This window comes from Miniopterus natalensis, chromosome 2, assembly GCF_054644295.1.
Source record: "Miniopterus natalensis isolate mMinNat1 chromosome 2, mMinNat1.hap1, whole genome shotgun sequence".
Lineage (NCBI taxonomy): Eukaryota > Metazoa > Chordata > Mammalia > Chiroptera > Miniopteridae > Miniopterus > Miniopterus natalensis.
This window is the reverse complement of record NC_142082.1, coordinates 119,058,264-119,085,365: the sequence shown is the minus strand read 5'-3', so window position 1 is coordinate 119,085,365 and position 27,102 is coordinate 119,058,264. Positions and strand designations below refer to the sequence as shown.

Here is a 27,102-nt window from a genome sequence, read left to right as displayed (position 1 = left end):
TGGGGCTATGTTTGTGTGTACGTGTGTGTTTGTGTATGTGTTTCTGTGTGTGTTTAAGATTTGTACCATCTAGATATTTGACTTTGAAAAATTATGTATATATCTTAAAGTTAAATAAGAAGTAATATATGTACCATGAAACTCATCACGTTGTCCTTAGTGACCCTGCCTACCCACAAATCAGCTCTTGTGCCCCTTGGCAATGGAGGGACACCACTCCCCACAGAAATTTAGGATCATTCTTGGAAACTTATTCACCCTAACTCCCACTTTCATAGCCTAACCTGTCATCTTGCTATCGGCCGTTTTTTCCTGCTTACTGATTCTCCACCCCACTGACCCTGAAACAGTTCTAAATGCCAGGCTGCCCATAATGAGTCTTGGTTTTATGTGTTCCCCTCCATCTTTAATGTAAAATCTGAGCTATGAAGCCCAGAGAAGAAGTGGCCTGATGACCTGACACTTCTCTAGCTCTATGTACTGGGATGAATTGTGTCTCCCCTTACATTCCCTCCTCAAAAAATGTATATGTACCCAGGACCTGTGAAATTGACCTTATTTGCAAATAAGGTTTTGCAGAAGTAATCAAGTTAAGATGAAATCATACAGCATTAGCGTGGGCCTTAAATCCAATGACTGGTGTTCTTATGAGGAGAGGGAGATCTGGGGACACAGAGACATACAGATTCAAAGGCAATGTGACAAGGGAAGCAGAGGTTGCAGTTATAATGTTGCCAGCTAAGAACATCAAGGAATCCCAGCAACATCCGGAAGCTAGAAGCGGCTACTAAACATTCTTTGTTTGTTTAAAATATTACAGATGACCCTTTTTCTCCCCAATGACCCTTTACTAGATAGAACCTTTAGAGAGAATATAGCCCTACTGACACCTTGATTTTGAACTTATAGCCTCCCAAACCATGAGAGAATGAATTACTGTTATTTTAAATTACCCAGTTTATGGTAATTTGTTATAGCAGCCCCAGGAAACTAATACACTCTGTGACTTCATTTCCACCTGGGATGCATTTTTGTTGCCTTGTCTAGCTCAATCCTGCTGAACTTCAAGGCCCAATCAAAGACTACTTGCTTAATTATGTTAACATTAAGATCAAATATATAAAATCTAATAATCCCTCCATTTGGCAAAAAGAAAATATCCAGATTAATTTTTTTTTTTTTTTTTTTTTGGACATTAGGTACACACCCTTAGATTTCAGCCATCTCAAACAACAATTACTATTTTAAAAGCTTTTATTTTAAATTTTGACTTTTTCTATTTTATACATATTTTTAGCCAATGATGACAGGGTATTTATCTTAGGGGATCCCTTCAGAGTGTGTACAATTATTAATATTTCATTCTGTTAATTTCATTTTCATACAGAACTCTGGGACTACTTTGTCAATGTTTTAGCTCAAAGAGAAAATTCTGAATCTAGCCTGCATATATAAAATTTTTATTAAATTGAAAAAATATATATATCTTTGTTGACTTCAGAAAGAGGAAGGGAGAGGGAGAGAGATAGAAACATCAATAATGAGAGAGTCATTGATTGGCTGCTTCCCTCATGCCCCCTACTGGGAATGGAACCCACAACCTGGTCATGTGCCCTGACTGGGAATCAAATCAAGATCTCCTGGATCATAGGTCAATGCTCAACCACTGAGCCACACAGGCCGGGTCTGACTACATTTCCTTTTCAAATGTTGCAGGAAAAATAGGTTTTAGCTGAACTTTCAGACTGCACTTTTGGATCAAATACCTAAAGATATCCAATAATAGCTGCTCTTAGATACACCTTTTCAACATTAAGGAATAAGCTGTCTATGTTTTCCAATATGTGTGCTGTGCCTAGACTTATTCCAGTCCCCCACCCTAATAGGTCACTATCAATTTACCAAGCAACTAAAACAAAACTTCAACACAAATAAATTTGGATAGATTTATTTCTTGACAAAGAATTATTACAGAACTATAATTTGAAACCACTAATAAAACATACTTATATAATTCATTTTGATATATTAGAGCATTTTTACAGTCTAATATATGTTTCAGTTTTTAATTATATGGTTAGTTTTTTTCTATTTTATAATTTTTTTCTTAATTCAATAACTGTTTATTGAATTATACTATATAAATATTCAATATATAAATCACACTATGCTAAAAATGCTACAGAGGTAGCCAGAAAAACCACCTTAATTTTTCTTCTACTAAAATACTTGCAATCTAGTAGATTTTCTGTGACCACAGCCCAAGAATACATGTTTATTCATGAAAATAAAAGCTAAGTCTGGGGCCTTAGGTGTGACTAAATGATAGCTTTTTTAAGTATGTGATTTTTATATCTTCATGATTATTGGGAAAAAATGATCAAAAGTTTGATTATTTAGGGGGCAGTTATATTGCAGGTGTATTTTTTTTTTTTTTTGCCAGTTTCTATCACTGAAGTAATGCCTGTATCTCACTGATTTTGGAAGCTACTCAAAGTGGAAGAAGAACAGGTTTTAAAGTCAGGCTTGTCCTGTGTCTTCCTGGTACTGGGGCCTGAGGGGGTGGGGAGGGCAGTGCATAGGCCTTGGACAAGCCACTTGACCTCATTAAACCTTAGATTCTTCACCTGAGAGAAAGGGGGGTAACGGCGAGTACCTTCTCTTTTGCATAGTTGTAAGATATTAGAGAAATTAGATATAATGCACTTAAAATAGCTTTCATGGTTGGTCCTCAAGAAATTCCTAGCAGCAAACCAGGAGCCTGTGACCTGTGACATGAATATGTTTGAAAATATTTTATTTGACCTTCACAGTGTCTTTAGTATACACACACACACACTAACACGTGAGATGGATCCAGAAAGGCAGGCAGAGCATAGGCTCCTTGTCCAGGTTTCACTGACTCCATCACTGTCTCCTATTCCGCACTTGGCCCTTCATACATTTACCCTGCCTGCCTGGCTCTGAAAGCACTGGTGCTTGCAATCTCCCTTCAAAGGTGAATGATGGTAGATATTCCTTTCTCATGAAACTCTTCTAAAGTACAACTACATAGAAATTACAGACCTGATAAGAATAGTTATATTTTAAAAGAATTCATGGGAAGGTAGAATACTTTACCCATTAGTAGAAGGGATTACCAATAAAAGAACATCTGGCCCTAGCTGGCTTCACTTAGTGGTTAGAGTGTCAGCCTGCTGAGTCTCAGCTTCGATCCTGCTCAAGGGCATGTACCTGGGTTGCAGGCTCTATACTAGGCCCTGGTCAGGGTACGTGCAGGAGGCAACCAATGGATGTGTCACTCTCACTTCAATGTTTCTTTCTCTCTCTCTCCTTCTCTCTCTCTCTCTCTCTCTCTCTCTCTGAAAAGCAATGGAAAAAATATCTTCCAGGAAAAAAAAGAACACCTGGAACCAGGTAGTAGAAATTTTTTGTCACCTACATCCAAAGACTATTAGAATCAAGAAATTATTTTTACATTGGCAATAATAAAGGGGAGCTGGAGATATTCGACTCTACCTGTGACACTGGATTAAATAAGCATAAATAAAATAGATGAGTATTAAATGTAAGAAAAAATAGCTAAATCTCTAGGACTAAGAGAATAAAGAAATACAGAACGAGCAAAAACACAAGAAATCACCTTGGTGGTTTACTAACCACAAATCTCAGGATTCCTCAACAGTGATATAGAAGAGAGGTTAAATTCATTTACTTTATAAATCCTCTGAGTTTGGGGTGTGAGAAGGAGTTCAGATAAGAGGCATTTCTGTAGACTGTTAATTCGTATAAAAGTTTACGACTGAATCAAAGGCGGTGAGAAAATGAGAGAGATACCAAGGACAGCTCCAAGGTTTTTTTGGTCTGAGCAACAATACTGGGGCTGCCATTGATTGAGATGTGCGACACTCGAGTAAGTCTGGCTTCCTGGGGGAATATCAGGAAAACAACATTGACCAATCTAATTTGTGATACCCATTGGAAATTTAGACACAGGCTTCTAGAAATCAGGAGAGAGGATAAGCTGCAGATATAAATTGGGAGTCATAAGTCAGTGGGTGGTTTTGGAGCCATGAGACTGCATGAACTAGGGAGTAAAGGTAGATTGAGAAAGGAAGGCGCTGCAAGAGGCGCACTCCAAGGCTGGGGACGAAGTTGCGCTCGTAAAGGAGGCTGAAGTGGGAGTCGCAAGCTGGAGGAAAATCGGGAGAGTGAGTGTGCTATTAGCCAAGTGAAAAGGTGCTCCAGGGAGTGAGAACCGGGTCCAGTGCTTCAAAGAACAAGAAGGGGTCCTTAGATTCAGCAACATGGAGGCCAATGGCCACTTGGATAAGAACAGTTTTGACGGGACAGTGAAGAAAAGGTATGATAAAATGGGCGCAAGGGAAAATGGGAAGAAAAGAACTGGTTACAGAGAGTAGGATAAACTACAATAACAACTAGTTAATAGAAGATATTAAAAGCCTAAAAATATATGATGTAAATGAATAGGTAAAAATGGAAACAGGAAGTCACAAAATAAAATTTCCATAAATATTTCGATAATTTTCTTTTTAATTGAATAGAGTGAGAAAGTGAAAATTCTAAACTTTTCATCTTAGCTGGTAAGATAATTTGGCAATGTTACAAATAAATGATCTCATTGCATCTTTTGTAGTAACTTTCCAGAACTCTCTTTTTAAAATAGATATCATGATATAAGTCTAGCAAGAACTGAATATATAGAAAAAGGAAGATTTCCACATTCAAACATACATTCACATTCACTGACACAAAATCAAAATGAGAGGGGAAATTTTTAAATAATGTCTTTGAGTAGTCCCATATCTAAGAGCATAGCAATTCATTACACATACTCACATCTAGGGTTATTTAAAATGAACAGCTCAAAACATGTAAAAAAAAAATCTTTAACAACTTTAAAAACTTTCTATTACATCTGAGACTTGATGTCAAAATTTCTTTCCGTGCATAGTTAAAGGAATGATGAAGTAAACAGTATTTGCCTTAGTGAACAACTTCCATAGCTAACATAACGCATCCCAAATTCTGGTCTTTTGAGATGTGGAGAGTATTGGCACTAGGGGAAATTACTGAAAAAGCATCCCAGGGATAGCATTCGGGAAGTAAAGGCTGAGAGTGTTATTAATCACTTACCTCCCGGATGTCCCTTTGATACTTCGTGTTCATTTCTTCTGTTTTAATGAGATCCTTTCTTGCTGTCTCTGCTTCTTGTTCCACCTCTCCCACTCGGGAAGAAAGCGCTGATAAGCGTTCTTTCATTTGGGCCATTTCGTAGTTTTGCTTTTCAAGCAGTTCTTGTAGTTCAACTATTTGACTAGTTTCATCAGTTGAGTCTATAGAACCATTGGATAAACGCTGCAGGAAGAGAGAAAGACACAGCACTTAGGGTTTTCTCATCTTTCATTTAAAATTCACAAACTTAAAGAAATGAAACTGATATGATTTTCACACCGAGAAATAAGAACTCTAGGAGAGTTAATTTAAGAGGAAAAGAAGTTTCTGAGAAAAACTCTTAACTGACAAGAGAAGTAAAAGTAGACCAGTAATTTTGAAACAGGTTAACAATGACATTTGAACTGAAATTTATTATATATTTATTATACGTAGCTTAACACAAAACACTGGCATATCCTAAACATTTAATCAGTGGGAGCTATTATGTTATCAATTATATATAAAATTTATTATAAATAATATTACATTTATGTAACACAGTATATTATTATTAAATAATAAGGGCATAGAAACTCTGCAATATTTTCTATTTTTATTCAAGCTCCTGTATGCATCTGCAAGTTTTATTTTCAATGACACTCAGATAAAGAACTGCTGCACCATTTTAAAGAAGGCTGTTCCCGCTGTGAATGTGACCTAGCTGGAACAGAGCTACAGCCTAGAAAAGTCTGGATCTCTATATTGCTATCAACATAGGAGTCATGAGTGCCCACAACCCACAGGAAGGAGGCTGAAGGGAATTAAGTTCCCTGAAACTGACGTTTCCCCCTTCTGAAGGGGCCGCCAACAGTCAGGGTGACCCATGTCCTCGAAAGCGAGCCCTACAGCCTCGCTGCCTTGAAGAAGTTTTGTGGCAAAGATGGTGCAGCAACTGGAGAGAAATATGTGCTAAGAGAAAAAGAGCACAACCAAGTTAAAATAACAAAATGAGAGAGAGAAAAGTACAATCAATTCTGTTATAATGCTTCTTTGGAAAACATGAATTTGTTCCAAAACAATAGCTATATCGAGAAACAATTTGACATACGTAAATTTTGTGTTCTCTTATGCGCTGTTTCATTTCGGGGAATCACTGACTAAATACAGAAAACTGCACCTTCCTGAACCAAGCCAAGTGGGAACATACAAAGTGCACACATGCACATTCCTCAAGCATCTCCTACTGAGCCCAATTCACAGTGTGCTTAGAGACAAACCATCCATATCTGTGTTAAAAGTTTCTGTCTGATTTCAGACACGCCTCCTTCCACCATCTCACATTAACTCACAGCTATAACCTTTCTGACACCCATTCCATAGGCAAACGTCAGGTCTTTTTCAGGTAAAGAGTTCTACTTATTATAGCATTTATGTCATTCTTGACCATGTGACATATGTAAAACTGTGCTACCATTTTTAATAGTTTCATATCTCTTTTTATGTCATCTTTAAAGTTTTCAGAATGTGCTGCAAACCCCTTTTCCTGCCCTGTGTTTTTTTTTTTAATTTTCTTTATCTTTATTATTGAAAATATTACAGATGTCCCCTGTTTACTCTCATTGACCCCTCCAGCCCACATCCATCTCACCCCCAGGCCTTCCACAGACCCATGTCTGTGTCCATGGGTTATGCTTATAAACATATAAGTTCTTTGATTAATCTCTCCCCACCCTCTCCCTCCTCCCCACCTTCCCTCTGAGATCCCTCAGTCTATTCCACGTTTCTTTGTCTCTGGATCCATTTTGTTCATCAGTTTATTTTGTTTATTATACTCCACATATAAGTGAGATCATGTGGTACTTGCCTTTCTCTGACTGGCTTATTTCACTTAGAGGCCTGTGTTTTTTTATTGTACAATTTTGTATAGCTCATGATTTTTAGGAATGAGTAAAGGGTACACAGGATGGCTCTATATTATTTCTTTCAACCATGTGTGAATCTACATTATCTTAAAATAAAAAGCTTAATTAAAAAAAAAAGTTATGACCCTGGCCAGTGGCTCAGTTGGTAGAGTGTCATCTTGATATATCGAGGTTGTGGGTTCACTCCCTGGTCAGGGCACATACAAGAATCAACCAATGAATGCATAAATAAGTGGAACAACAAATCTATAAATCTTTTGGATCGCTCTCTCTCTCTCCCTCCCTCTTCCTCTCTCTCTCAAAGCAATTAAAAACATTTTTTAAAATGTAGAGTAACTGACTGCAGGAGAAAGGGGCAGAGCAGAAAGCATTATAAAAGCAATGAGAAGATGGGCAGAAAATGATTGAGTCAGATAGGACATATCTAAAGATGTCAGACAGATCTACAGACCTAGTACTTTGAAGGTATTGCTGAACTTTTGTATTGCAGGCACTGAACCTCTAAATATCTAGTAAAATGATAACAGATACTACAACTACATAGGGATGTTGGAAGGACGCTGCAGTAAGCTGACAGGATTTTCCTTCTCTCCTTCCTGCTGAGGTTGTCGCTAGCTGAGGGATCACAGCTGAGAATGTCCCCAGGAACTGCTGTCAGGGGAAGGGAACCGCCTTTCCAAAGTTATGGCCCTGCCCTGGGGGCATGTAATACTGCATACAATGTAGCACTATATTATTGTGAAGCTAATGAAAAACAAACTTTTTAGACAGCTTTTATGGACACAAAACTCAAAAACAATGATAGTGACCTTTATGCAGGTCACAACCCAACTGTACATTGAACTAAGAGCCAGTTTCTAATCATTAGGGAACAATTGAGAACTGGTTCAGGGAAGAAAGAGAGAGCCAATTTCCAGTCAGTTGTGTCCAAATTTGGGATAACTAAGGTATACTATTAAGGGTTCCTGTCATAATAGCAGATATCTTCTAACTCTGGACACTACTTACAAGCAACCAGGCGAGCTGAAACTTTACTAGAACTCCTACCTCCTCACCTCCTCACATTGAGAACTTTCTGCCGTCAACTAAAAGAAAAGGAATTTTTAGAAACTAAAAAAATTACTAGAAAACAAATTTTTACTTTGAAAAATGTTTTACATAATTGAAAATTTTCATTTAGGGTTTTAGTGCCCTAAAAAACTGGAGAAACTGAGGCACAGGTGACCACTTGGAGCTGATCTGAATTAAAATTCAGAACTTTGAATTCCCAATTTAGTTCATCTACCCTTTACCATACTGGCTGTAATCAGAACATATAAATCAACATGATAGTCATACAAGCTGTGTGGTATAGACAAGTACCAAGAATATAGTGTGTATGTGTGTGTGCGTTTGTGTGAATTACATATATAAGTATACACATACATATATGCATATTCAACAAGTATTTTTTTAGTGCAACTGAATGATGTTAATTTTCTAATTAGAAAAATGATTTTTCTAATTCTGTGCAGCTGAAGTCCATTAAAATCTTGTTTAAAAATGGCATATTTTTAATGGGTTCAAGGTAAGAAAAATTTTAACCAAACATAAACAGCAATCAGGCAACTAAAATAAAACACCTTTAAAATGTTAACCTCCTTAATTCCTTTAAGGAAAAGATGTGTACTGCATAGTTTTTACACTACTTTGGAATTTGGGACTAATTCATGGGAAAATTTTCAAACTCAATTTTTTTTCTTAACTGTTTATGAATCTTTTATATTTAAAAAATGTGTACTATTTCATCTGTTCAAATCACCTTAAATACATTTTATAGTGAGCTTAATATGTTTTCATTATTTCAGGGTAGGAAGAACACATAAAAACTGATTTTTATCTTAGAATAGGAATATATAACTTTACTCTTATTATTATTTTAATCTTTACCTGAGGATATGTTCCAACTGACAAGAGAGAGAGAGAAACATCAATGTATGAGAGAAGCATGGACTGGTTGCTTCCCTTAGTGCCCCAACTGGGCATCAAACATGCAACCTAAGTATGTGCCCTGACCAGGAATTGAACCCACAACCTTTCGGTGCATAGGACAATGCTCCAACCAACTGAACTACACTGGCCAGGGCAGGAATATGTAACTTTTGTTCCAGATCATTGGTATGTAGAATTAACTTTAAAATAAATTGTGACACTTTAACCTAAATGGCAAATGACTTAATTAGAGGAAAACTCAGTGCTTATTTAAAATAGCTTTATTGAGATATAATTTATAAAGCATAAAATTTGTTCATTTAAAGTATAAATGTCAATGGTGTTTAGTATATTTAGAGAATTGTGCAACTATCAGAGCAACAATTTGAGAACATTTTCATCACTTCTATAGAAACATCATATCCATTAGCAGCCACTTAAAGCTGACCCCACCCCTGCTCCACTAATCTACTTTCTATCACAATAGATTTGTCTATTTGGTATCTTTCACATAAATGGAATCACAGAATAGTCTTTTGTGACTAACTTTATTCACTGAATATAATGTTTTTTGAGATTCATCCATGTCGTAGCATGTGCACAATATTTATTTTATTGCAGAAGAATTGAATTGCATCATATGGATATACTACATGTTATTTATATATTAATCGGGTCATGGCTGTTTAGATTGCTTCCATCTTTTGGCCACTATGAATTATGCTGCTGTAAACATTTGTGTGTAAGGCTTTGTGTGGACATATGTTTTCAGTTCTCTTGGATAGATTTCTAGGAGTAGAATTGTTGGACTATATGGTGTTTCTAAATTTAACATTTTGAAGATCTGTTTCCCAAAGTGGTTGCACCATTGTACATTCTCACCAGCAGTGATGAGAGTTCCAATTTCTTACATTCTCATCAAAACTTGTTATTATCTGTCTTTTTATTACAGCCACTCTAGTGGGTATAAAGTGGTATTTCTTATGGGATTTTTTTTTTTTTTTTTTGGCAAAGGTAGTTCAAATTTATTTATATATTTGTTTTAAAGAGTATAAAAATTTAATTCACTTCCTTAGGTCTGTATGCTGGATTAAGAAATTTGGGATTAAAATATAAAAAGATATTCAAGCTTTCCCAAACCTGATCTGAGAATTAACTGCTTAGAGAGACAAGCATACAGCCCCCATAGCTCTCACTAACCTGAAAGCATCAAATGATTCCTTCATTTTTTATCTTAATAAAATTGCTGTAATTATACTGCCATTAGAGAGAAAACCAATTAGAAAAATACTACAGCATTTCATTGGCAGTAGAGATTAAATATGAGTTCAGTAATCAGCTCCTGCAAACACTCATAAGCAATGACAGGAAAAAAACCTGTCATCCTGGCTGCCCAGCTGTGTGGGTGGACAGTTGAAGTCAAGGTAAAGCAGTGAGGACAAACAAAATCACATTTAAAAAATTATTTTTGACAGTATTACAGATGTTCTCCAACTTCCCTCCTCCCAGCCCTTGCTCCACCACAAGCCTTCACCACTCTATTGTCTGTGTCCATGGGTTACGCACATATGTGTATAAATTCCTTGGTTAATCTCTCCGTCTGCCCCACCCTCCCCCTGAGATATGCCGTCTATTCCATGCCTCCATGCTTCTGGACCTATTTTGTTCATCAGTTTACTATTAAAAAAGCATGTCCTAAGGTTTTGTTAAGGTGAGTTGGCAAAGGCAGATGTGAGTATACACTTCCCATATGTCCCAGCTGTTACCACTATTCATATTCCACTAACCTCCTAAGTGCTCTTGGCCAGCTGGTTGGCCTTTGCCCGGGTGTCCTCCAGAAAAGCATTACTTACCCTCCTGTGCTCAGCCTGCTGGGTTTTGGTTTTCTCCTTCCTGTTGCTCTTGCTTAAATTTCAGTAATTCACTCTTCTGATGTCATTCCTCCTTCATCTTTTGCAATTTTCAAGCTGCTTCTTCCTTTAGAGAATCCTGATAAGCATGGCTCCGGGCCCAGCTTGAAGACGGTGGGTCACAGAGAGCAGTTTGACAGGTGCTTCCATTGGGCAACTCTGTCTCCATTCTGCCGCAGACCATGGCAGTGCTGCACTCCTGATGCTCTGAACAATTCTCTTCTGAGGTTGTCTTTGTCTTTTTTTATTCCTCTAGTTTTTTGCTCTTCTCTCTCTACATTCCCTTCAGTTTTTGGATTTTAGTTTCTTCAGCTTCCTTCTTGATTCCACAGCTTCTTCTCTTTTAAGCTCTTGCTGGTCTTTAGTTTGCATCTGTTGGAGTCGTTTCTGCCTGACTTTAGCCCCTGACTGGCTTCCACCTAGCTGCCTTGGCACCACGATAACTGGCTTTGCTCTACCTTGCTCCATCGCTTCTCCAGGCTCTCCAGCTCTTTCTCAGCAATCTTTTGTATCTGATTTCTTTGGTTTTCATTTGGTTCTATCGAGGTGTACATGCCTGTGAGTCTCTGGTCCTGGTGCTCCGTGCTTTTCCAGGAGGGGCTCTCAGAGATCACCTCCAAATCCATCCTGGGGCCATGCAGCTGGCTCAGCTTCTCCTGCTGCCCAGAAGGATCCAAGGCTAAGAGGGAGGCTGAGGGGGTACAGAGCCTGGAGCCAAGCACCGGTACTGCTGTTGTACATGGTTCAGGGCCCTTGGACCTGGGCTGCTACCTCTGTGAGAGGGATGGGGGCTCCCCCTCTGGTTTTGACTTGCATATCCTAATTACTTAGGATGTTGAATTACTTAGGAGGCAGCCGATCAATGGCTCTCTCATCACTGATGTTTCTATCTCTCTCTCCCCCTCCTTTCCTCTCTCTGAAATCAATAGATATGTTTTTAAAAATAAAATAAAATAATAAATATTTTACTCATTTATTAATTGGATTATTAATCCTTTATTATTGAATTATAAGAATTTCTTATATATATTTTGGATACAAGTCTCCTTTATCAGATATATGACTTGCAAACAGTTCTTCCCAGTCTGTGGATTATCTTTTCACTTTTTTTATGGTGCTGTTTGAAATGCAAGTGTTTTTAATTTTGACTTGGTAGTTATGCGATCAGTTTTTATTGATGGAATAGATATTTCGATTACTTCTCATTAAATTTGAATTTACCTCCAAATCCCCCAAAAGACTGTATCTTTCATTAGAATAATGACAAGTAATAATACAAGCTAACATTTATTGAGTACTTGGTGATCCAAGAACAAATAGGTGGTAAATTTTTGGCTTTCAGCATGCATGGGTTCATACATTACTCCATTTTGTTAATATTTGTTAAGTTCTGACTATGTTTCAGGCACTGTTCTAGTACATAAACTCTTTTATCTTTATAACAACTAACACAGGTGCTCAATAATGAATCAAAAATATATGTATTTAAATTTTTAACATCTGAGTATTGCATTTAAAATTAGAAATCTAGACATATACTTCTACAATTAAAAAAAAATACATTGAAAGTCTTTATACCTTGTGTTAGAAAATAATTTCTTGATAACACCAAAAGCACAGAAGGATATTGAAGCACAGAGTGTATTTTGCTTAATGTCATACTCTTAAAAATATTAAGGTTAAGGTCTGAACCCAGGCATTCTTATCCCAGTGTCACATTACTCAGAGTCTGTTCTTTCTTTCTTCCTCCCGCTCTCATTTTCTCCCCTCTTTTGTTCAATTTCTTCTGTTCCTTCATTGTTTCATTCATCCATTCTTTCAATCACCAAAGCTTTACTATCTGTTTAGCCTCTACCATATGTCAGACACTAGGTTGGATGCTTAGAATATGAAATTTCCCCCCTGAACGTAACATAATGTGGAGGGGAAAAATAAATCAAATCAAGCAACCAAACAATTAACCAAATAGATGAGGTTGAGAAAGCATTTAAGCACTGGGTAGTCCAAAGGTTTCAATGCTATGACTTTTGGGCATTTTGGTTCACCCACACTGTGTTTGTGAATCTCCATATTGCTTTCCAGCTCTCAAAAATCAGACCTGGCCTCAGATTTCAAATCTTGTCCTACAAATAACTACATTTTGTCTTTGATTTGAGATTCTCCAGTACAAAATTCACAGATGTTAATTTTAATTTCACACTGACTTAAATCTGTTTCATCATATATAAGCCATCTGTTTACAATCCTGGCAAATCTAAAGCCTAGAAGAAAGAAGAAATTATATTTGTACTCTATATCAGTTATTCTCAGCCAGGACCACACATGAGAATCCTTGGCAGAGTTGCGTAATACTGTAGAATAGATCCTACTCTAGACCATATCCACGGGTGAGGTACATACACTTGATTTTACTCCCTAATTAATTGTAATGCTTAGTTGGGGTTAAGAACTAGAGACCTATATTATCCAGGTAGTTTTCTAATTACTGTAACTAATTTAGTCATCAAACCTGAAAAACTGTCTGGCATAAAATGGGAAAGAGTTTAGAGTAATAAACAATAAAATGATTGATGACATGGATGTAATAAAATAATAATAAACCTCAAAATTAGTATTATTTATTTTAGTATTAATTAATTATTTTTTTAATATTTAATATTTCAAATAGACTTTATCTCTTATTTCTGAAAAGTGAGAAAAAATAAACTTTTTAATAGAGTTGACCATGTCTTGGCCACCATGAGTAGTGTTGCAATGAACATAGGAGTGCACATATCTTTGTGAATAAATGTTTTCAAATGTTTCTGGTAGACACCAGGGGAGGAGTTGCTAGGTCATATGGTAACTCTATTTTTTTTTTTTTTTTTTTGTGGAAACTCTATGCTATTTTCCACAGTGGCTGTACCAGTCTACATTCCCACCAGCAGTGAATGAGGGTTCCTTTTTCTCCACATCCTCTGCAACACTTGATATTACTTGTCTTGTTGATAATGGCCATTTTAACAGGTGTGAGGTAGGATCTTGTAGTTTTGATTTGCATTTTCCTAACAGCTAATTAGTTGAGCATCTTTTCATATATCTGTTGGACATTTGTACCCCTATGTTCATTGCAGTATTATTCACGTGGCCAAGACATGGAAACAGCAGAAGTGTTTTTTGATAGATTATTGGATAAAGAAGATGTGGTACATATATGCAATGGAATACTACTCAGCCGTAAGAAAATTTGAAATACTGCCATTGTGACAACATGGATGGACCTTGAAAATATTATGCTAAGCAAAATAAGTCAGACAGAAAAAGGTAAAAAATGATATGATTTCACTCATATGTGGGATACAAAACTGACAAGAAAAACAAACAAACAAAAACTCATAAGCCTTGGCTGGGTAGTTCAGTTGGTTAAGACTGTCATCCCAATATGCCAAGGTTGCTTGTTCGACCTCCAGTCAGAGCATATGCAAAAGCAACTGATGAATGCATAAATAAGTGGAACAACAAACTGATGTTTCTCTCTCTCTCGCTCTCTCTCTCTACAATGGATAAAACAAACAAACAAACAAGCAAAAACAACTCACAGACACAGACACCAGTATGGTGGTTGGGGGTGTTGTAAAGAGTGAAGGGTGTCAAATATATGTTGACAGAAGACGATTTGACTTTGGATGGTGGACACACAATATAATATACAGATCATGTATTGTAGAAATGTACACTTGAAACCTCTATAATCTTATTAACCAAGGTCACCCCAATAAATTTAATTTTTAAAAAAACTAGAAAAAAAGAAAAAAGAAAAACAAAACAAAATAATGATATTGGCCTGCTTGGAAAATTTCTAGACCAGATGATTTCTTGCAGTTACTTTCCATTAATAACTTTATTATTTAACATTGAGTTTTGCAATGTCATTATAACACAATAAATTCTCAATAATATTATTTAATGAAAATATTCAGCTGATAGACCTTTACTTGTCAGTTATTTAGTTTAATGTGGTAAATAGTGTTTTGTTAATAAGTATAAAATAGTTATTATTTTCACAGAAATTATAAGCCATTTGGAATTTCCACCAAACTTAAGAACAAGAACATTTTCATCAGATAAATAGCTATTATTTTGAATTTCTGATATTCACATAATGTTGAGATTAAAATTCATTTACTATATCTTATACATGTGGCTTGATAGAAATATATTCCATTTTATAGTATCTTAACTCTAACTAAGACAAAGAATTTTGATTCAATGTTAATGTTAATTTTGATTCATGATTTAATGTTAATAATACTCAGAAATGTAAAAAATAAAAAATATTTCCTATACTACAACATCAAATAAATATATTGAATGATTAATGTGGGAAAACTTTCATCTGTAGCATGTTTAAATGATTGATATAGTTAGAAGATATAAGGAGGTAAAGTATGTATAGTAAGGATTTTGTACTTGTTTTTTATTTTTGTTTTCAGTTGCAAATCTTCAAGTGTTTCTTTGTTCAGCTATAGAATAAAGAAGTAACACTGGAGAGGATCTTCTTTCTTCCTGAAGGAATCACTAAGCAGTTCCTTTTGATATGTAAATATAAGATAAGTAGGCACCCCTGCCCCAGAGGAAGAGTATTTCATGGAACTTGACAAAATTTATCTTGCACCTTGTCTTGATATAAGAGAGGAGATGAGGAGGATAATTTGCTTAATTACCAGGAACACTCAGGAGAGAGAGAGGAAAAAAGACTGGTCTCCATTCAACTGTGAAGTTCAATGCTATTCTGAATCCTACAGACTAAGACATTTGACTGGGTCAGAAAGTTCTCCAAGAGTTCAAAGTAGAACTTACCATGAGGAAAGTAGGACTATGAACTGTGTGCAATACCTGGCCTTTTGTCGTTGCAGCATGGGATGTGTTTGAGTCTGGAAGACTTTCTTGGATCAATCATCTTGATGAGTTTGGTAACCTAACTGAAACTAAGCCTCAGGCTGGCATAAGGTGGAGAAGGGAAAATCCTCCCTGAATGGCCAATCCAATAAGGATGACACTACTGCTGTTGGAACTGGAAAACCAGGTCAGTGAGTGGTGTGGTATAGTTTTATTTAGCCTGCGTATCAGTAGGTTATTGCAATGGCACAGAAATGGTGTTTGATTTGGAGGAGTCCCTATTTTCAAAATGATACTTTGAATCTCAGACTCAAGAGAAGTAATCACAGTTTAAAAAATGGTTGCTCACTTTTCACTTTATCACATTTGCTAGCTCTTCTTTCACAACATGGTTAAAAGAATGGGTCCCTTTCACTTGATTAAACTTTGGGGGTTTGGGGATAATTCAGGCAGAGCAAGAATGGACCCAAGAGAGTGCTACCAGGTTTACTGTTAATGGGGTCACTTAGATCCTCTGATATCCAAGTCAAAAGTGGGCTCAATGTATCCTAATCAAATCATGACAATTCTAGTTGTAAAGAATCAGCAATAGACTTTAGAATAATATATGTGAATCAAACACAACAAAGTTTTATTTTTCTATTTTTTAAATTTAACTTCTGTCAGGAAAAACATACCTATGGTTAAAATACAAAAATCAAGATTTTGTCCCCAACGATATTTTTTATCCTCAATGAAATCCACCACTTTAGAAAATGAATGTATTTATTATTAATAATAACTCATAGAAAACTTGGGTTAGAAAGGAGATTCCAAATTTGATAAAAGGTTACTATGGCAATTGTCGCAGTTATTGTTAAACTTGAGTAGCATTATAATTAAAGTCTAGGTATTTAAAGCTTCTAAAAAGCTTTATAAATAGCTTCTTTAAAGTCTTGCGAAGTAGTGTGCCATTCTGACCCATGCTACTAAAACCGTATTAAAGTTTTGAATATTGTATTTAACACTGAAGTCTTAGATAATATATATGAAAAGTGTAAAAAAAATTGGGAAGAAAGACAAGAATAAAACTCCTATTTACTTAACTACGTAGAAAAGCCTAAGAGCACAACAAGTTGTTGGAAGTAAGGTTAGCAAGTTGGCTGGATGCAATATTAGTACTGAAAAAGCAATTGCATCTTTACATGCCAGTGTTAATTATGAAAAAATATGCAATGTATGAAAAGGAGATAATGATCACAAAAGAAACAAAACTATAGCTGCCTAGAAAAAAATATGACAATCTGTAAGATCTCGGTGAGAAAAATTAAACAATTTCATTGAAGAACATAAAAAAATACACAAACCAGTGGAGACACAGCCACGTTATGGATGGTAATATTGTAGAGAAGGCTATTCTTCCTAAATTAATTTACCGACTTAAGTAATTCCAATTAAAATCTCAATAAGGTTTTAAAATGGGATTTAAAGAGCTGACATTATAATTAAACTCTGAGAATCAGGATTTATAAAGTAACAATAATTAAAACAGTGTGGCACTGTATGTATGTATGCATTTATGAATATATGTATACATTTATTGAACACATACTAAGAGCTTATCATGTTCCAGGAGCTCTTCTAAACACCTGAGCTTCAGTGGGAATAAAACAAAGATCCCAACCCTCATGAGCTTATTTAGTTGGTGTGACAGATTTATAAATACATAAATGATACACCATGTTCGAATCTGTTATTTGAACACAGGCTTGATGGAGGAGAGGGAAGTAGCTCTGCAGAGATCTGGAAGAAAGACATCCTAGACAGAGGAAAGAGCAGGTCAGAAGTCAACAGGAGCCAGTGTGGAGCTGGAGACGGTGTCAGAAGAAAAGCCAAATCCCATAGAGCCCTGTTTAAATGGGAAACATTTGCAGAGTTCTGAGCAAACGATTGGCATGTTCAGGTTTATGCTTTAAAACATCGCTCTGATTCATGCTACGTTGAAAATGAACTACAGATGGCCCATGGGAGATGCAGAGGGCATGGGTGGGAGGTGATTACAAAATCCAGATGAGAGACAATAATTGCTCAGACCAGAGTGATTAAGAGTTCATGAGAAGCGGTCAGATTCCAGATACAGTTTGAAGGTAGGACAACTAGAATTTCTGGAAAATTTGATGTGGGGTGTGAGAAATAGGGAAGACTTAAGGATGACTCCAAATTCTTTAGCTTGAGCAACTGGGAAGGCAAGGATTTTATTGTCTGAGATGACAAAGATGTAGGGGACTGGGATTCAAGAGGTAAGGTTTTTATACTTTAAGTGTGTAGTTTCCCTTAGATATATGAGTGGAGATTTTCAATAGGTGGTTGGATATGTGTGTTTGGTTGTAGGGTCCCAACTGGAGGTAAAGATTTGTAAGTCATCACATGGATGATATTTAAAGCTATGAAACTGACTGAAATCCCTGAGGAAAGATATGCGCCCTGGACTGCGCCCTGGATCCCTTCATCATTAGGAAGTCAGGAAGGGGAGATAGGACTGAGACAGAGGCCCTGGTGAAGTGAGGCAGAAACAGAAGGGAGTGTGCTTTACTGTAATGCAAGTGGAAAAAACACGGCTCAGACATCGACCGCAACAGGGGCTGGAGATTGCCCGTGGTACTTAGCAATATACATGCAGCGATGATGGTGCCAGGAGTGGTTTCTGTGGAGCAGTGGGGCAAAGGCCTAACCTGAACAGGCTTATAAAATAATGCAAAGAAAGTGACTGGAGACACTGAGTAGACGACCCTTTTGAAGAGTTTGCTGTCAAGGGGAATAGAACATAGAGTAGGGTCAAGAGGAAGTTGGAAGAATTTTGTATGTCACAGATAGAATAAAAAAAGAAAAAACTTGGTGCCAAAGAAGAACGCGGTGAGAATTGCTGGAGAAGTACACTTAACCAGGCGGCTGCTGAAGACATCAACCCAGGTGTAACCGTTTGCTTTGTCTAAGGTTAATTTTTGAAAAATTTTAAGACTCATGTCTAGTCTAATCAGCTTTCATCCTCTTAGTCACATGGGCAGATTTAAGACTTTTCTTAAAGTAAATACTCTTATATTTTGAAATCCATGAAATCAGGTATTTTATATTCTGCTTTTTTTCACTCACATTCACTTTTAAGATTTGTATACTTGTCACACTATTTATCTCCGCCCCTGCTGTTCACAAGCTAGATGATTTTAAGCCAGTAGTAATCTTTGTTCTACAAACCTCATAGGGTTATTACAGGGATCAAATAAAACAACTTACATAAAAACACTTTGGAAAACTGTGAAGGACTTTCTACCAGTTCCTTATCTTGTTCTTATTGGCATCCAACCCCTTTGTTAAATGAGGTTTCCAGATGGGCTTGAAGAACGGTTTACTTATCTTTAAAATTCCAGAGCCAGCATTAAAGAATATTCTGCATAATACTTGTCCTGGCATGTGAAATTGCCCTTCAAATAAAGGGTATTTTTGGTCAAACATGTTTAAGAAACATTGTGTAAACTGTGTTCCCCCCTTGGGCCTTGACAATATTAAAAGATAAAAATTCTAATAAATACTAAAGTAAAAACACCAGTTCAAAATTGTATAGCAGAAGATTTCCTAATATTCTTGTCCTGGGCATTCTCTTTTTTGAGGAGCATGTTCTGTAAAACACCAATTAAGGGAACTAGTGCTTTTTGAGAAATGTTAAGATGGATAAACTCCACCAAAGTGAAAAATGAAATTAGATAAATTGTGGAATAATGGACAGATTTAGAAATTCTCCTGAATTGATTTGACAGGTCAGACAAAACAATACAGAAGGAAGGAAACATACATGTTGTTCTCTGTATCCCTGTAAGGGAACAGATTCCTTGGCATAAAATGACACCCAGGTTATGCCTATAGGATAAAGATAAATGAACGAACTTCCTGTCAAACTCAAGTGAATCAGTCTTTTAAAGTCTGAAGACAACCTGCATCAGCAAAGATGTGTTTATTTTGCTTCCCTCAAACCTGGGTTAGTAATAAACAATATTGAGTCTATTCTTAAAGATAGAGGAGTCCATTCCACACTTCTCATCAAGTAGAGTCATTATAAAGCATAAAAACTCAGTCACTGCATTTAGACAGAGATTTGTTTTGAACTTAATGAGACCTCATACACCTTTAGATGATGTTTATTAATTATTTTTGTCATTGCATCTAGAAAATGGGTGGCTTTTAGTCACAGGCATCCTTTCCAGCTCAGCTCCTATAAAATTGATATAGAATAACTCCATGTACCCAGGGATGAACCATGGAACAGCTTAACCTTGTCTCTTCTGGGACCTTTTCTAGCCAAAGACTCCAGTCCAGAGAAGCTACTTGTATCTAGGGCTATGCTTGGCTCTTCTCTTTCTTGGGATGTGTACCAACCCCAACATGGCAAATTCATAAATTCTATCTTCCTGTTTGGTTTCACTGCTTAAAAATTCCATTGAAGAATAAGAGATAAGTACACACTTATTATGCTATTATGAGGAATTAGATGTTATTATGAGGGATCAATGCACAGAGCAAAATATTGTTAGTGCTATTCAGATGTAAATAAATCCAAGTGATAACTATTTCTGATACAGAGAAATTGGGGCTTAGTCGATAATGCATAAAATAAGCTACAGTTGAGAAAGACTGAATTTTTGGAAGAGCAGTTATTGGTGGTAGTTGACATGCAGCGAGGAAGGCATATAAAAATAGATAAAATGTAGATAATACACTGGAGGCGTCCCTATGGGTTGTGACTTTATGCTAGAACTTATCAGAGGTTTTTAAAAGAATGGTGTCTCTGATAAATGATGGTTCGTAGTATTTTTAAACAGAAATGTGGTATATTTATAAGTCAAACACTTATATGTATAGTTAACATAATTATATGTAAAATATTTATTATATAAGCCCTTAAAAACCCTGGAGGCCAGCTACGGTCTGTTTGGTCAGAAAGTCTTGCCTTCCAGGTACCTAGCATATAGTAAGAAGAGGTGGTGGTGTCAATCACGGGTATATAATTCTTTTGGACCCATCAACTCCTCATCCCACAGAGAGAAGCACACAGGTCTAAAGCAAGACTCCACACATTGTGGGCCCAGAGTGTGGGCCCCTCTTGCCCAGGTTTAAGAGCCATGTTCATAGTGGTCAAAATTTTTGAATGCCACTGTCTTGGAGAATTGGTTCAGAGTAAAATTAACTGGGAGGTGGGAAAAAATAATTTTCTTAAAAAGCATACCTTTGTATGTAATAAAATAATCAACTCTAAGAAACATATGAATGTGTGTAATTATGAAAGAATAAACGACTGGAAACAATCAGATTGGGTTAGAATGAATTTTTTAAAATCAACAAAACACCTAGAGAGATCATCCTGGCCTGAATGAATATGAGAGCACAATGTTGTCTGGAAGTGAGAAGACCAGGGTCCTGGTCCTGCTTCGGCCAAATAAGTCATTTAATCTTCCAAAGTCTCAATTTTATTATTGATAAATTTAAGAAAAGGAAAACCTCTGCCTACATTGGAAGTCTGATATGTGAAAAAATTACAAATCCACATAAAACTGTAATGCAAATGATTATTTAGAAGTATTTAATCAGGGCGTTCCTATGTTTAAAACACTACTGTGTCTTCCCATTGCTCTGAGGATAAAATCGGGCTCCTTACCACAGCCTGCAAGAACTTAAAGGATCTGGCCCCTCTCACTGCTCTGTCCTGGCCCCTGCCGCTCGCTCCCCTGACCACTGGGCTTCAGTTCCCTTGTCACCTTTCCTTCCAGAGAATGAGCCAAAGAAGCCCTTTCTGTCCTTGGTGCACCTCGGTACCCTGTGTTTCCTTCGCTTCAGAAACTCTAAGCTTTTCCGTATGGTTGACTCCCTGTATTCTTTCAAGTCCCAGGTCAAACCCCAATGTGGTCCTAAAGAAAGTCTTTCCTTGACATGACTGTTTAATGTCCTCTCCACCCACCTTGCACCTACCCTTTGATCACCTTCATTCCTTTTTAAAAAACATTTTTCTTTTTACCTTTTGACCCTCTTTACCTATTTATATGTATTTGTTTATTGCCTGTGCCTTCATCCGTCTTGTTCATTACTCTGACCTGACCTAGAACAGGACCTATTTCCTAGCACCTTTAGTAAGACTGTCATGAAATATTTATTTAAAAAATGAATAAACATGAAAGGCCATATCAATAAATATTATAACCACACTTTTTAATGCTTGTAATCAATGTGCCAAGATTTTTGTCATTCAGTCAGTGTTTCTGTTCCTTGCAGCAAAGCTGTAAGTTAGGCATGTGGACCTCCCTGTAACTGATGCTCAGGGAGTTGAAGAGGAAGGTCACACACTGCTAGTAATGGGCAGAAATGGAATTTGCATCCAGGTCCACTGATATCGACACAAATCACTATTCCACACTGTCTCTCTAACACCCACAATCAGAAATAATGTATCTCCTCTTTAGACTCTAGTATCATTTTGACTCCACTTTCTCATTTTTTGCAATATTAATTTGGGCATGTTTATTTCTCATTCTAGTTTCCTAGTGAATTTATTACAGGGACTAGGTCTTCTGAGTCTCCACCACTGTCTAGTATTCTACTTATCCACATCACTTAGGAAACATTTACAGCTGGAAAAATAATTGGAAATGCAGAATATGTGAGTCAGGAGCATTATTATCTCCTGTTTATTGAAAAAACTCACAGATTAACTGTCCTCTAGAAAGCAACAGAAAAAAGCTATTGAGTTCAGTTCTGAAATTTTAACAAGGTAAAATTTCATGTTCTGAAAATATTTGTTGTCCTAGGAATATTTATGTTCTTCTAGAATAACTGATTAAATTTATGGCATACAAAAACATTTAAACTTGTTTTCAGCTCAGTTTATATTTTCTTTTCAATTTTTGTCTTGAAAGTGTTAGTAATTACACAACTTTTCTATGTAAGGCCTATTTTAGAGTGTGCTTTTATGAGACTATTTTTATCAACTATTTTATCAGCAGAGTTCTCAAGCCACTGACATCAAACATCTCCTGTTGGCTAATAACTCACCCAGGCTATGTAATTTAAGTAACTTTACTGCCCTAAACAAAGGGTAATCCATATAACAAAGATTTACAAGTCACTTTCTGACAGTCCCATAGCACCAAACTACAGTTTGGTGTTTTCCCCAAAACAACTACTTTGTAATTTACACACTAATCCTATAGTCATCCGACACTGATAACTTTCATTACATAAACACTCCCCAAAATAATATGCTTTTTCTTTGTTTGAATATATCTTTGAAGCAGTTCTCAATAAAAACTAACTGTTAGGATTTAAATCACAATCCTATGATACTTGTTATTTAATGGTATTGATATACTTTATTTTTTTATTATTTTTTAAAAATATATCTTTATTGATTTCAGAGAGAGAAAAGGAGAGGGAGTGAGAGAGAGAGAAACATCAATGATGAGAGAGTCATTGATCCAGCCCGCAACCCGGGCATGTGCCCTGACTGGGAATTGAACCCTGATCTCCTGGATCCTAGGTCGACGCTCAACCGCTGAGCCACGCCCAGCTGGGCCTGATACACTTTAAATAATCATGTTATACGATATAATTCTGAAAAGAAAAGATGCTTTACAATGTTATCTGTGTGTAATTGAGGAGTGTTTACATAAGGATGATAAAGTAATAATTAGGATATTATTTCATGTTCTATTAAGAAATGTCAGCAGTTAGGAGATGGATAAGTTCTGGGGATCTAATGTAAAACATGGTGATTAGAGTCAACAATAATGTATTGTGCACATGAAAATTGCTAAAAAAATAGACCTTAAATATCCTCATCTCCCTCCCCACACAAAAGATAACTATGTGAAATGATGAATGTGTTAACTAACCTTATTGTAGTAATCATTTTACAGTTTATCCAAATACCAAATCATCACATTGTACATTTTAAATTTATATAATGTTATATATCAATTATATCACAGTAAAACTGGAAATATGTCAGGCAAAGAATTGTGATATAAATAAATCTTTTGGAGTAGTTTCATGAATCATCTTAGGTGTAATATAAACTGAGTTTACTTTTAAAATTTAAAATATATACATGACATATTTTAGGTTCACTTGGAGAATAGGGGTATATAATATATTAAACAATATTAGCATATCATTATTCCAAAGCATTTAGACGTCACTCTTCTTACAATTCTAGGAAATTGGGGGGGGGGGGGATGAATATCAAGAATTAAAATGTTTAAAAATCTTCAGTTACATCCTTAAGGAAGAGTACGTTTATTTATGGGTTCTGTAAAGACCAAGTGTCCCCGGGCTGGGCGTGGCTCAGAGGTTGAGCCTCGACCTAGGATCCAGGCGATCGGGGTTCGATTCCCGCTCAGGGCACATGCCCGGGTTGCGGGCTTGATCCCCAGTCGGGGGCATGCAGGAGGCAGCCGATCAATGACTCTCTCATCATTGAAGTTTCTGTCTCTCTCTCTCCCTCTCCCTTCCTCTCTCTGAAATCAATAAAGACATATTAAAAACAACAACAATTGGCACAGCATGGATGGACCTGGAGAACATTATGCTAAGTGAAATAAGCCAGGCAGACAAAGACAAGTACCATGATTTCACTCAAATGTGGAGTTTAATGAACAAACTGGACTAACAAGCAAAATAGAGACAGACTCATAGATAGACAGCTCTGGTGGGGGTTGTTAAAGGCTGGAGGGGGGGTGGAGGAATTGAGCAAAAAATAAAAAGAAGAGAGATAACTCATGGACATGGACAAAGTGTGGTGATTGCAGTCGAGAGGGGGGTGCAAAAGGACATAGAGGGGATAAATGGTAATGGAAAAAATAAAATAAAATACAGTAAATTTTTTAAAAAAGAACTCATGGACACAGACAACAGTGTGGTTATTGCTAGGGGGGATGGAGGTGGAAGAGGGTATAGGTGAGATACATGATGATGGAAAAAATAAAAAAATAATAATAAAATAAAATAAAATAAGAGAAACAAAAGAGTGAGTGAGATAGCAATGTCACAGAACTTCTCTTCTTCACTGGCTAAAATGCTTATACCAAAAACTGGAAGGCAAAGAAAATAAAGACAAGTGCTTTAGGTCACCAACTACTCAGAAGCTGCCATATATTTACCTCTATCTGTGGAGCCCAAAAGTCAGACATCAATTATAAATACACAGGTCCTCGTCCTAATTCTGTAACCAGTTTCTGGAAATTAATCTGACATGCATTCTTACATTCTATAATGCCTGTATATTTAGGATTTTTATCTTAAAGACACAATATTTGGGGGGAAAAATACTTGTATGAGTGCTTCTCCTCCTCAGAAGTAGAATTCTTTAACAACAAATAAGTTTTGGTTTGTTTTTTGCTTATTTGTTTGTAGTAGACAAGATCTAAAGGTTTTATGCCTTTGAAAGGCATATTTCTTTAATTATAGTCTAGATGAGCATAAATTCAGCATTATTGTATAAAACAATATTTTGTAGATTTCTAAGAAAGACTAGATGACTATAAAATCCATTTTCATACCCAAATGAGTGTTATTCTATTAGTCTCTGATAAAAGGCGTAGCACTGTATTACTGATGACATAATTACAATAAAACAGCAATAAAATAAAATGAAATAGATATAATATGAAATAAATGTAAAATAAATAAAATAAATATAGCATTCATAAAATAAAATGAAACAGTAATAGGAAATTACACATTAGTTTCCTAAACTGAGTTTCATGTGCAAATGCCTTATTCTAAAGAGCTTGGAGGTTTATTTACTTAATTAATGTCAGTTTATTTATCTGAAAGAAAGAGAAATAATATTTATTCATATTTGAAATACAGCTTATGAAATCTAGCTGTCAGATTATAGTTAATTTTTAATACTTAGTTTAAGATTTCTAGAAAACACATGGATAAAGTTAAAATAATGAAGCCTTAAATAAAGAGCCATTTGCTTCTCAGCCACCACAATTTATGGTGGTCTCAGAAATTAGTCTGGTTTACTTGGCTTCCTCTGCTTTTTTACCTGAATTTGGAAACAAAAGAAGCCCCTCCATTTATTTCAACTGGGTACGTGACCAAGTGCTCAATTTATTTTCTAGTAAAAATACTAGTACTATTCGTTTTGTGGCTTCTTAATCTCTACGTTTTAAAATCTCTTGACATTTACTATGGCACCAATTTTTCTACCTGATTCATGTGATCTTGATGATTAGAGTTCAACCACCCAAAGATAAAACTTGTTAAAGACAAAAATCGAGGAGATTGTCTGAGCCTCACGCACAGGATGTGCCCATGACTGCGTAACCTTTATCTGATTCCAGACCTACCAGCAAATAATTTGCTTCCTTCTGTGCTGGATACAAGTGGTTCAGCACAGAAAAGGGCCAAAAGACTGCTGGTTTCCTCAGCCTGGCTCTAAGCACCACCCGAAAGGAGAATCATACCCTTCCAAAAAAGCAGTAAAAATCCCATGATTTTATTCTTTTATGTAATTTATCATTAATAGGAGTACTGCCAAGGCCTTCCCAAACAAACAGAAAATACTAAGTCAAATAAGAAATTACCAAAAAGTTTTTATAGTGATAAATCACAGATTATTCAACAACTGTACATACCTTATAAATCAAAATTATTGTTCTTGTACTTTAAAAATCTCTTATATATAATAATTGATATATATAATTGATATGTTGTGGGGAGCCGTTGTGGCCCCAGGCACGGAGGAGCTGCCTGGGTGAGCTTCAGATGTGCTCCCCTGCTCCCGGGGAGATGTGGGTGAGCTGCTGTGGCCCCAGGCACAGAGGAGCTGCCTGGGTGAGCTGCAGATGTGCTCCCCTGCTCCCGGGGAGATGTGGGTGAGCTGCTGTGGCCCCAGGCACAGAAGGGCTGCCTGGGTGAGCTGCAGATGTGCTCCCCTGCTCCCGGGGAGATGTGGGTGAGCTGCTGTGGCCCCAGGCACAGTGCCTGAGTGAGCTGCGGATGTGCTCCCCTGCTCCCGGGGAGATGTGGGTGAGCTGCTGTGGCCCCAGGCACAGAGGAGCTGCCTGGGTGAGCTGCAGAGGTGCTCTCCTGCTCCCTGACCCAGTCCTTGAGGCACCAAAGCAATACTAAATTCTAGAAAGGCTAATTAGGAAGCTGGCCCCGGCCTGAAGGGTTAAAGGATAGTTAAGCTACATACCAAGCCAAGGACTCAA

The 27,102-nt window shown here is 36.6% G+C and overlaps 1 protein-coding gene and 1 pseudogene across 1 annotated transcript in view; both read right to left on the bottom strand.

The window, feature by feature from the left end:
* PPFIA2 (PPFI scaffold protein A2) overlaps positions 1-27,102 on the bottom strand; it is a 418,639-nt gene that overhangs the window by 97,315 nt on the left and 294,222 nt on the right. The window contains exon 8 of the mRNA XM_087814518.1: positions 5,158-5,379. Within this exon, the coding sequence (XP_087670644.1) occupies positions 5,158-5,379 (222 nt within the window). The remainder of the gene's footprint in view (positions 1-5,157; positions 5,380-27,102) is intronic.
* LOC107526846 (epithelial-stromal interaction protein 1 pseudogene) lies at positions 10,862-11,607 on the bottom strand (annotated as a pseudogene).